The sequence below is a fragment of the Lissotriton vulgaris genome, chromosome 4_1, assembly GCF_964263255.1.
Source record: "Lissotriton vulgaris chromosome 4_1, aLisVul1.2, whole genome shotgun sequence".
Classification (NCBI taxonomy): Eukaryota; Metazoa; Chordata; class Amphibia; order Caudata; family Salamandridae; genus Lissotriton; species Lissotriton vulgaris.
The window spans coordinates 1,074,029,344-1,074,042,134 of record NC_141691.1 but is presented as its reverse complement, the minus strand read 5'-3'; the positions used below and the strand labels follow the sequence as shown (position 1 = coordinate 1,074,042,134).

The window sequence follows — 12,791 nt, the reverse complement described above, 5'->3', positions numbered from 1 at the left end:
TGCAGCCCCCACTCACCCCCCTGTCGTGTGTGGCAGCCCGGGGCCGCTCACAGCCGCACCCGAGCACTTCACACGTCTTTAAAGACCTTGCGCATGTTAATAGGGCTTTGTTGTTTTTCACCACTTTTAAGAGCCCCTGCAGCTCGACTCTGCCGATTCCCAGCAGAAGTCATCTCATAGCGCGATACACCTACGGCTGGGGCGCGACACAGTAATGTGTCGCGCCACACAGTTTGGAAAACTGTGCAATAGTGAGTGCTATAGGAAGATCAGTAAAGATCCAACTTCGGACTTACAAAAAGAATTGTCTGTAATGCTCAAGAAAGGTTTTGAGCAAGGGTTTTTAGGCAAGAAAGAGTTTGAATACTTACAGAATAGACATTCAAGAACACGTTTTTTTCTGTACTACCAAAAGTACACAAAGATGAGAAACATCACCCGGGCAGACCCATAGTCTCGGGTTGCGAATCTTTATTCGAACCGGTATCGAAATTTGTTGATTACTTCTTGAAGCCATTCATGTCCGAAGTGAAATCATTCTTACAGAGCACAATGGACTTCATAAATAAATTAGATCAAATGCCATTTGATGACAATAAAGACCTTCTGGTGAGTATGGACGTGGTGTTATACACTCAGATCCCACAAGACGAAGGTCTTGCAGTTTTACAACTATTTCTAGACAGGAGACAGAGACCAGTTAAAATTCCTACAGAATTTATTTTGGAATTGGCAAGTATAGCTCTGAAAAAGAACTATTTCAAATTTAAAGATGACTTTTATTTCCAAATAAAGGGAGTCGCAAAGGGCTGTCCTTTTGCCCCAGAATTAGCGGTTCTCTTTATGAGCATGTTTGAAGAAAAATTTGTGTATGAGAACAACCCGTACAAACAGTTGATCGGCGGATGGATACGCCTTTCCGCCCATACTACTCCTGCCCAGAGTGCCTAAGAAGATCAGGAGCGACCGGACACAAGTTATTCTAGTGGCTCCGGACTGGGCACGGAGAGTTTGTTAGCCCGAGCTTCTAGACATGATCATCGCTCCTCCAGTCAAGCTGCCCCTTTGGGAGCATCTTCTGTCGCAGTATCAGGGGAGAGTTCTCCACCCGAACCTGTCCACTCTCCGCATCCTTTCGTGGAGATTGAGCAGTGAAAGTTGACATCTTTTGATCTCCCTCCTGAAGTCTTTGAGGTTATTTTGGCAGCCAGGCGTCCCTCCATAAAATTGGTATATGCCTGCTGATGGAACAAATTGTGTAAATATTGTACAGACCGGTCTATTGACACTTTATATGCTCCCTTATCTGTAGTCCTGTTTATACCTTTTTTGGCCCAACAGGGCACTGCTCTGGGCACATTAAAGGGCTACCTTTTGGCCCTTTCTTCTTTTTTTCATCTAGCTGAGCAGCCATCTCTCTTCAAATCTCCCTTGGTGCAGAGATTGTTGAAGGGGTTAACCCATTTGTTTCCTCCTTCACCTTTTATTATGCCATAGTGGGACCTTACTGTGATTCTCACCTTTCTGATGTTTGCACAGTTTGAGCCGCTGCATAACTGTCCTCTGCGGTTGCTCACCATCAAGACAGCTTTTTTGGTGGCAATAACCTCTGCCAGGAGAGTTAGTGAACTGCAGGCATTGTTTTCACAGCCTCCTTACCTGATGATCTTTCCAGACAAAGTAGTACTCTGGTCTATGGCATCCTTTCTGCCTAAGGTGGTAACACCCTTCCATCTGGGACAGTTTGTTACCCTGCCCACCTTCTATGCACCTCCAAATCCTTCCAAGGAAGAGGAGCATCTCCATCATCTGGACCCAAAAAGAGCATTATCATTCTACCTTAATCAAACCAAAGAGTTCCGGGTGGATGACCAACATTTAGAGGATACGTGGGGCAAAAAAGGACGTGCTGTCCAGAAGAGGACTATATCCCAATGGGTTATCCTCTGTTTAAAAATCTGTTACGCCTTAGCAAAGAAGGATCCCCCTCAAGGGTTTAGGGCCCATTCCACTAGAGCAAAAGCGGCCACCACGGCTCTCTAGTGCAGTGTTCCCGTCTCCGATATCTGCCAAGCTGCCACATTGGCATCTCTGCACACGTTCGCCAGACATTACTGCCTGGATTCTCAGGTTCACAGAGAAGGCCTGTTTGGTCGATTTGTTTTACAGGATTTTCTGGTGTAAGCTGTTCTGCAGTTCCTTCTTTGGGGATAGTGCTGCTTGGGTATCTGTTCAAAGGTTTCGAATTTGTGGCTAGATGTCGCTATCAGATGGACATGTTACTTACCTTTGGTAACGCCTTATCTGGTAGAGACATGAATAATTTATGTGTCAGGGATGTTTCCCTTCAGGGTCCTAGCGGTTAATTTTTTAACACACCATGGTCAGTTATTCCATGGCTTCGTGCTTCTGGCGTGGAAAGTTGGGAGCATTACTGACATCAGTGTGCCAGAGTGGTGGTTATATTGATGACATGGACGTCACGACGATGGCGAACACGACGCAGACTACGTCACATGGAGTTGACTGATGCCGCCTACCGGCCTGCAGGGGTACTGGTAAAAAAAATCTTCCGGATCCTGATACCTTGAATTGCAAAGGTAAGAAATCTGCAGCTATATTTCTCTACCAGATAACGTATTACCGAAAGTAAGGAACTTATCCATTAAGCTATCTATCTAGCTCATTTGAAAAATTAAAACAATCAGCTTATATCTGCTGTTTCTGATTTTCTGAGTGGATTTGTGTCTACAACAACATTAGAGGACTCAATAATTTCACAGTTTCAAATGCTGTATGAATACTATGGCCAAATGAACAAACGTTAAGAATACCAATTTCCTAATTGCAAATCTCTCGAATTGCATTTAAGAAATCAGATTCCTAATGTATGAAACTATTGATTTTCATATAACTCGAGTGTTTTCTTTAAGCACCATCCAAATAAGGTTTAGGGCCAGATGTATCAAGGCTTTTGCGACTCGCAAAGGCCGAAATTCGCAGAATTTCGGCCTTTGCGACTCGCAAATGGCCTTTTAGCATGATACGCTATGTATCAAAAAATCGCAATTTAAGGACTCGCAAAAAATTGCGATTCCTTATTTTTCCATAGCATTTAAGGAATCGCAATTTTTGCGATTCCTTAAATGATATGTATGTAACTTTTTGAAATTGCGAATTTGTGTTAAGAAATCGCAAATTACCACCAACTTGTAGTTGGTGGTAATTTGCGATTTCTTTTAGGGCATGTATGTGCGCCACATGCACACACATGTAAATTTCAGGGGTGCAGCAGGGTGTCTTTAAGACACCCCTCCACCCTTGAAATAATTCTCAAATTGCGAATTCGCAATTTGAGAATTATTGCACTATCATTCCTATGGGCCTCCTGGCCCATAGGAATGCTTTGGAAATTATTCTTTATTTGCGAATTCACAAAATGCAAATTCGCAAAATGCGAATTCGCAAATAAAGAATATTAAGGAATCGCTAAAAAATAGCGATTTTGTACATACATTCCGTTTTGCGAATTCTAAATAGCGATTCGCAAAAAATCGCTATTTAGAATTCGCAAATCGGAATCTTGATACATTTGCCCCTTAGTCTTTTTATGTTTTCACCCACTTATGCTTAGCTTACTACTTTAGATCTTTTGTTATTTCCTTAGATATTTTTAACAATAATCCCTTCTGAGGCTTGATTTGATCACGTTGCATCATATGGTGAAGGCTTTCATCCCGTCTTGTGTCTTTGAATCATTCTGTTTATGTGAGATATTGTTAACTCTGTAAAGGCTCCTCACATTTGTTTTTCCAGTTTTCCTCTGGATTCCCTGTCTCATTCCATATGTATCTCGTTTCTGTGCATGTGTTTGAAAATATGAGGGGAAGGCTTTTAGCAGGGGGTTTTCTATGACCTGGCAATCAAGCCACTTGTCGATTCTCAAATTATTGACCCATATTATCTTTTTTGGCACAATGTGTTTCAAAGTATTTGTCGTTTAACTAGCAAGGCTGACTTGGATTTTCAGTGTTTCTAGCAAAGATCTTAATCAGTGCTCCGCGTAGCTTTTCTTCATATCTAGTAAACAGGTAATTAGATGCTGCTTGAGCAGTGGTGAAGAAAAGTCCAGGTTCAGAGATGATCTTTATATTTGTAGATTGTATCTTCCCACAGAGATCACTGTTCTTCAGTGGGATCAATCACTGGTTCTGCTTTGGTTTCCCTCCCTGCATTATGGTCTTTGCCAGAGATTCCCTTAAACTGTCTTCAGCAATGCCTTTATTTGGTGGTCATCTCTTCAGCATATAGTTTGGTGCAAGTCACTGGGTATGTTAATTCTTTGCCCTGTTTTCTTCTGAACCTTTTTATTAAATTAGGTGCCTGTGTTATTAATTCTGTGCAAACCCCCTTTATCAGATATTGATGCGTTTGTTCCCCTGCTTAAGAAGAATCTCATATAATTGGTAACCAACTACACATTTCCTTTCTAACACTTTTACACATGTAGGTATGGCAGAACTCAGCTAGCCACTGGCCTTGGTCCATTGAAATTCAAGAGGGTAGTTATGAAAGGGTAGTTATTAATCCCCCTTTGAATTCTGATCTATCTAGCCATTTCTTTCCTACACACCCTGGCCAACCTGATTGAAATGGTGGTTACCAAGCATATTCATGCTTTCTTGGAGGAGGATGTCTTGATATTGGAACCTTTTCCGACTCATTTCAACATTCTAGTGCCACAGAATGTGTTTTACTGATATCATGGATCACCCAAGTGTCTCCTTGTATGTTGGCAGCATTGGTACCCTCTTTACCTGGTCCCAGGTTCAGATAAGCGGCGGCCATATTGGGTGTGTGTCCAATCCCCCGCGCTCTAGTCGCGCATAAAAGGGGTTCCCCGAGCCTGCTGCCTGTTTGATTGAGTGCTATCTGTGTCCCTCCTGAGGCGGAAGCCGGGAGGTTGTGCTGCTGTGTCATTTTAGCTGTATTAGGCATTTTTAAAACAGAAAAATCGGCGTTTTTTTAACTTTGCTGCAACAACCCCCCATCAGCTTAAATTAATAAGCTCTCTCTGCTGACTCCTTCCCCCTCTTCCTTATTGCCCAGGGCCACTCCCAGCCGAGTATAGACGCTGTGGAGTTGGTCCCAGGTTCAGATAAGCGGCGGCCATATTGGGTGTGTGTCCAATCCCCCGCGCTCTAGTCGCGCATAAAAGGGGACGGTCATGCATCCGCGCAGCGGAGGCGGGCAGCGGACGCGCCGGACCTGTGCCGGAGTCGTGCCAGAGTCCTGCCCGTCTGCGCCCGTCCGCGCTAAGGAGGTGCTGGAGGCCACTCCCCCTTGTGTTTATTCCCCTCATGTACTTAGGGATCTGGATTGTGTATCTGTCGCACTACCCCCGCGAACATTAGACACTATCTCGTCCCTCGGTATTGCACGGTATGTACCTCTTCCCCCCCCCCTTGCACTAAACAGTTATCCGATCCCAGTGTGACTGAAACACGTATCCGAGCCCTATACTTAAATACACGCTCACTGGTCAAGCATCAGATTGATCTCTTCCTCCTCCTCACCGATGAAAGACCTGATATTCTCATACTTACCGAGACCTGGTTGAATGATGACTCTCTCCCTGACATCTTAGCTGCTCTGCCCCCCCGACTACTACCTGCTCAATACGAACCGACCTTTTGGCCGCGCCGGTGGCGGGGTGGCAGCTGTCATCCGTAAAGAGCTTAAATTTACCTCCACGTCCTCTCTCACTCTCACTGACGTGGACAATCTCATCATTAAGCTAGAGACCGGAGAGGGCGCTCTTACCATCATCATTCTTTATCGCCCTCCCTACCCTATGCCTTCGTTCCCTGCTGCCCTCAGTGAACAGCTAGCCAATCTACTTATTTCATCTGCTCGAGTTGCCATCTTTGGCGACTTCAACTATTGGTATAATGACAAGGAAGCTGGCCCTCATGCGGCTGAGCTATTTGAAGTCCTCACCAGCTTCAACATGAACCAACACGTCACTTCCCCCACTCACACTGGGGGTCATATTTTAGGCCACATCTGGACTCATAATCTCACTCTCTCCTATCCTGTGATCACCCCTTGTATCTGGTCTGACCATTACTTGATCGACACAGTGATCACAGTCAGAGGTTGCATTAAGGTCCCTCCCATGGCCGGTGGGACTGCCCGTAAATGGAGCACTCTTGACTCTCAGGCATTCCTCTCATTCTTGGCTGAGACTCGTCCTTCGTTATCTAAAACTGCGACTGTCCACACTCTGGAGGAAGATCTTACTGGCTGGATCATCAAAGCCAGTGATCGCTTTGCCCCTCCCTCCAGCTTCCCCCGTTCCCGGCACAGTAAGTCCCACAAGTGGTTCAACTCCACCCTGAAAGCTCAGCAACTCGAACTGCGCCAAACGGAGCGTAGGTGGAGACGCAATTATCTGCCCATCGACAGAGAGCTATACATTGCTGCGAGAAAAAAATATAAAGATGCTATTATTGCAGCAAAAGCTCTTCACATCTCGGAAAGGATTCTCACTGCTCATAACAAATCTCAGGAGATCTTTTCAATCATGAGGGAGCTTACGTCTGATGCAAGGACCCTTCCTTCTCAGACCCCGACGCAAGAATCTTGTAATGCCTTAAATAACTTCTTTATTGAAAAAATTGCCAAGATCAAGAATACGATTCCTTCAGTCCTTCATGACGATATGCCAGCTTCCCCCCCTGAAAACCCGCTCTCCTTGCTTTCTTTCCCTGCCCTCGACCCCAGCGCTCTGGCAAAACTTGTTGCTCGAGTCAAATCTGGCTCTCCTAATGATTGCTGCCCCTCCTCTGTCTTTCGTGACATCTGCCTGTCCATGCCGGACTGCATCTTGCCTTTATTAAACGCCTCATTAGAGGCAGGAGTAGTACCTAATTCCTTCAAGGAGGCTGTCCTTGTGCCCTTACTAAAGAAGCCTGGAGCCGACCCGGACGATCTCGCCAACTATCGGCCTATCTCCCTCTTGCCCTACCTATCCAAACTCTTGGAGGCACATGTTACTAGCTGCCTATCTGAATTCATCGAGCGTTCCAACTTTCTCGAACCTAATCAGGCTGGGTTCAGACCAGCCCATTCCACTGAGGCTGTGATCTTGGCAGTCATGGATACGCTTAGGGCTAATGCCGATAAAGGGACATCACAGGCGCTCGTTTTATTGGATCTGTCGGCTGCGTTCGACACGGTGGACCACAACATCCTTATCCACCGTGCCGAGCAAGCCGGCATCCGAGGCCTGGCCTCTGCTTGGCTCAAATCCTTCCTGTCGGGCAGAATGCAGGCGGTCCGGCTTGGTCCCTTCACAGCCGCACAGGTCCCATCCATCTGCGGAGTGCCTCAGGGATCGTCCCTGTCCCCTCTGCTTTTTTTTTTAATTTCAAAAGATTTTTTATTAGGAGCTGCAAAGAGAATCATCAGTACAGGAATAGTCGGATCAGTACGAATAGTTACAGTCACATGAATAGGAATACAGAAAATTGTCACCAATAATGCAATTGAGTACATAAAACATAAAACAATGAGTCCATCACGTTACATAAAATACCCTTAAAATGTCCACATACATGTCCCCTCTGCTTTTTAATCTCTATCTTCAGCCGCTCATTTTTTCCTTGAAGAGGTGGAATATCACCGTATTCAACTATGCAGACGATCTGCAAATCATTTTCCCGCTTAACACCCCCAATGCAGCCCTCGATTGTCAAGCAGTGATGCTACACATCCAACATTGGATGAACTCCCACCAGCTTAAATTGAACCCGGGGAAGACTGAGTTAATCCTTCCAGGAAACAGCCTCACTCACTGGGGCCCACAGTTCTGGCCAACTGAGCTCGGCTCCCCGCCCGTCCCGGCTAAGTCAGCAAAGAGCCTCGGGGTCATAATTGACTCGGAGCTCTCTCTTAAGCCTCAGGTTGGCGCGGTTGTGTCCTCATGTATGTTCCAGCTCAGAAAAATCAGGAAAGTTTCCTATCTCCTGACACCAGAGGCCCTGATACAAGTCCTGATTGCCCTGGTGCTCTCCCGCCTGGATTTTTCAAACTCCCTGTACTACGGCCTACCTAAATTCCTCCTTAATAGGCTCCAGATTGTACTGAATCAAGCAGCAAGGCTGGCCTATAAAACCCGAAGTGGCAATCCGCGAGACCACTGCTTCACAGACTCCACTGGTTGCCGGTGGAGCAGAGGACTGCATTTAAGATTGGCTGCCTGACCTTCAAAGCTGTGTTCGGGACCTCCCCTGCCTTTCTCAAATCACTGGTCATTCCTTACCGTCCGGTACGCAATCTTCGTTCCTCCCATCGCCTTTTGCTAGCTGTCCCTGCTACCAAACTAAAAAAAAACGGCGGTCGCAGATTTGCCTACCTTGCCCCCGCCTTCTGGAACCAGTTGCCTCTCCCTCTTAAATCTGCCAATTCCCTTCTGGCTTTCAGAAAACTCACCTCTTCACACAGACTGGCTAGACCCCCGTCTCTTCATCTCATTGGCACTCAGCCAGCGCCAGGAAACCTTTCGGTGTCAGTGCGCTATACAAGAATCCCCTAAGATAAGATAAGATAAGATTTATACCACACTCTCAATGGCCTTCTGCAACATCAATCATTATTTTCTAATCACCTTTGCTTTGTCTAGGTCCTATTCTGTTTCTCTGCTTTGGTATATTATCACTCACATTATAATGATTGTAATGATTTGAATCGTTGCTGTTCCTTTCCATTTACTCTTAATTCTGATATTTGGTATTTATATTCGTTCTGATGGTAATGCTATGTTTTGACTCCATTCCCTATTATTTTGGCTGAGTCTTCATCAGGACTTATCTAGTGTCTCTATTAAGCACACTTTTTTCATATGGAGTCTTCATATTATTTTTTATGTTTGTGGGAGTTTTATATAGCGCAAACTAGACTCTAAGGTTTCAGAATGCTTTACAGAGGACCAGTTGCATTACAGATGTACACATGCATTGTTAGGCACGTGAAGATTAAGTGATTTGCCCAGAATCACAGGATGTTGAGCGTCATGCTGAGCGTCCCTGCTGAGATTCGAACCTGGTTCCCCAGCTTCGAGGTTGGTCGCTTTAGCCTTTATGCCACATCATCTAAGCCATTTGTGCTAGGGCATTTGCTAGCGTTAATAACATAGGGCTGCACCAACAATTTTGTACTTGTAGACGCAAATATGGGATTGAGAATTAAGAAACAAATGCTGCATTAGCAATTCCTTACATATGAACACAAATGTGACGTTCTGAAGGCGGACTTCCAAAAGGGCCAAAACATTAAATACTGTATATAATTGAATAATTAATAAACTCAACCATTATACTTTTCCAGTATCATTTCTGCAGCCAGGTATACTGTACGATTTTACTACTGTCTCTTCCCATTATAGGATATCTGCATCAGCGCTGTGAAGGAGAGAGATATCGAACAGAAGCTGAAACTGGTCATTGCAGAGTGGGACAATAAAACATTTACATTTGCAAATTTTAAAACCCGAGGAGAGCTGCTGTTGAGAGGGGACAGCACATCAGAAATTATTACAAGCATGGAAGATAGCTTGATGATCCTAGGATCTCTCATGAGTAACAGGTACAATTTGAGACTGCTTTAAAATCATTGAGCTGTGTGCATCCATTTAGGAAAGAACTGTGCACTACAACGGAACTATGTGTGATTACTTAGCAAAATCAAGAAAATGAGCATTGTCCTTAAGTGCCTTGTTAAGTTTCTGTTACTGCGATACATACTTGCAGCACTGCACTGTGACTGGAAAGAGATAGCTCATGTACAAGCTGACCAGAGTAATGGAGCAGCAGAAGTGGTCAACAGCAAATTGGAATTTTGCAATTGTTGGTTAGTTGTCCAATGCTATTATTCTTCTGTATGTATCTGAATTTAAGATCTACAAGAACATAGGTGATTCCAAGGTTTCCTATTGAAAAACAAGATATCTGTCAAAATGCATATACCGTTTAGGAACATTCTTGTTTATCTTAACTTACTAACTAACCAGCTTTTTACTTTTAACAGCATCAAATCCTTCTAAAGTCAGACTAACTTAGCATATATGGATACTTTGGTACCCTCGCACATTTTAGGAAAGAGTAACTGTTGTTTTTTTTCCACAAAGAATCTTTAGGCCATCATCTCCACCACTGGATACAATAGAAACAAAACCTGTTGCACACTTAAGTAAAATTTCAAGCAATAAACAGATGTCTCGGGCGCTAGGGGGCGCACAGCGGAATGGCTGCCTAGGCGCGCAGCTCCGGCGGGCGGATCACAAAATTGCTGGTACCTAGCAGATAAACAGACCGAAGACCGGGAAAAAATACATCATCCTGCGGGGGAGAGCTCGGAGCATCCGCCGATGGCCATGGGACGTGTCTAGCTGCGTTGCCCCTGCGGCTTTGAGCGTCAGTCCTGAGGCGCTCGTATGGAGGAAAATGGCGGCCGCGGTCCTGACGGCGGCCGGCCGAGATCGGACTAGATTTGCACACTGCCGGCGCTGAGACTGTCGTCTGCGGTATCTTCAGCTCGGGCTGCGGAGAAGCGCTCTGGGCTCCTCCTGCCGCCGGACACCGGACAACACCTGGAGCACCGGATCGGCGGGCGACGGTTGAGGAGCCTGAAGGTAACATGGCGGAGCGGTGACCCGGCGCTTGGGCAACCCCTTGGAGCGCTTATGCATACAGCCACTAATATGACCCCGACTGTGGGCATTCCGGCTCACGCTACAGACAGCGATTTCTCCAGTGAAATGCGCTCTGAGCGGCCTTTGATGAGGCGGTAACTGCCCCCGCATATATCGGATCCTCTAGACAAAATGGCGACGCCTGAATGCTGTGGTGCCCCATTTGGTGTGTGTGGTGGGGTGCGTTGATTGACTTGCCAGGCTTCACCGCTGCTCTATACATAGTCAGTCTCCCACAAACATTGCGTGCACTGGCGGCGACTACGGCGCGGAACTCCGAGTGCCCCCTGCACTGGGCAATGCACCCCTCTGGAACACGAGGCAGATGCCACTACCCATGAGATTGTTGGCGGGATAGACGGTAGACCTCGACATTGGCGCCGCTATCACCAACAGGGGGATATAACGTCAATAACTGACCGGGCGGCCTAAGGTTCTGCGATGGGCCTGATCTAACGTCCCCCATAGACATAGGCGACGGATCCAACTGCATTGCAGGACGAGGGCGGCTCCTCTCCACCAACTGCAACGTGTGCAAAGAACTCACGGTGGTCAAGCTCCTGGACTCACACCACCATACAGCCAGGTGGTATCACCGCTTCACACCGCACCATGGGGAAGCCTGAAAAACAACAAACTAGGCTCACATTTGAGGCCAAGAAGACGAATAAGACCCAAACAGAGCAGGTGGAGGAGGAACAAGACACGGACCCCTCTGAAAGTAATGTCATGGACAATATTCTAAAGGCCATCCAGGCTTCAAGGCAGGAAATAAATGAGAAACTAGACCTCCTGACGGGCCGAATAGACACCATGGCGGCGAAACTGGACAAGCAAGGCGAGAGACTGGACGTGGCGGAGAAGAGGATCTCCGCAGTGGAGGACGACTCGCGCGCCACGACGGCCAACTGCAAGGGGATGGAGAAAGACCTGGAGGTAATCAAGGCCAGGTCGGAGGAGTTGGAAGCGAGATCCAGGAGGAACAACATACGTATAGCGGGCCTGCCGGAATCCACGAACACAGGGCGGATGGAGACGTACGTGGAAACCTGTGCAAAAAACGTTTTGGCGCCGATCAACTATCGCCCATTTTCATTGTGGAGCGTGCCCATCGCTCCTTAGCCCCAAAACCAAAACCGGGGGCTACACCTCGGCCGATCATAGTAAGAGTTCTCAATTACCGCGACAGAGACACTATCCTGCGGCTGGCGAGAGAGAAAGGAGAGATCCAACATCAAGGTAATAGGCTGGAATTCTATCCGGATTTCACGATGGCGGTACAACAGGCACGCAAAGAATTCAACGAGGTCAAGGCCAAACTTTGAGATCTGCAAATACCTTATGCCATGTTGTATCCAGCGCGCTTACGGATAACTTGGGACGACAAGCCGATGTTTTTGTCGACACCTAGAGCCGCAATGGCCTTCTTGAAATCAACGGCCGGCAAAGGTAAAACAAATATTCACAGAGATAAACATCAGGACTCAGAATGAAAGTAAGACTGTTTTATCACCATTGATACTGTGCCTGAACAGAAGTATGCGCTGACATGTCTCATTGCCTACCAGACCGCACGGTGTGAGAGGCCTCGCCTCCCCACCTCAGACTTGGGACTCCTACAGGCACATTGAGACGTACGGACTAGCTACTCCCTTGCCTGTTCGAACTATGAACAGGAACATTCTACAGCCCCTTTGCGTACTGTCAAAGGGACAGACTACGCGAATGGAACTGTAATGACCTCGCAATGGTCGGCTCTACATAGACTTGGGTAGATTCTCGCACCACTATTCTACACATTATGCTTTACCCCAAGGGATATCGATTCTCTCTTACGGCACCTTGCAGCACTGACTCGTGGTCAGTTGGTGCCACGCCAATGTGCACCCGAGTGACCTGTTTATAACCCATAGATCCGCCCCCATCTTCTTGCGAGGATGGAATGTTGTGCTCTTGGTGGACCTCTACTAGGGTGGTCCCCAAATTGTTATGTTACTCATGGAAATGTTATGGGTAAAATGGCTTCGGCAGGATTGGG

At 46.6% G+C, this 12,791-nt stretch overlaps 1 protein-coding gene across 1 annotated transcript in view; it reads left to right on the top strand.

Annotated features, from left to right (window-relative positions):
* The window catches only part of DNAH5 (dynein axonemal heavy chain 5), a 5,605,957-nt gene that overhangs the window by 2,820,658 nt on the left and 2,772,508 nt on the right, over positions 1-12,791 (top strand). The window contains exon 29 of the mRNA XM_086967405.1: positions 9,449-9,648. Within this exon, the coding sequence (XP_086823531.1) occupies positions 9,449-9,648 (200 nt within the window). The remainder of the gene's footprint in view (positions 1-9,448; positions 9,649-12,791) is intronic.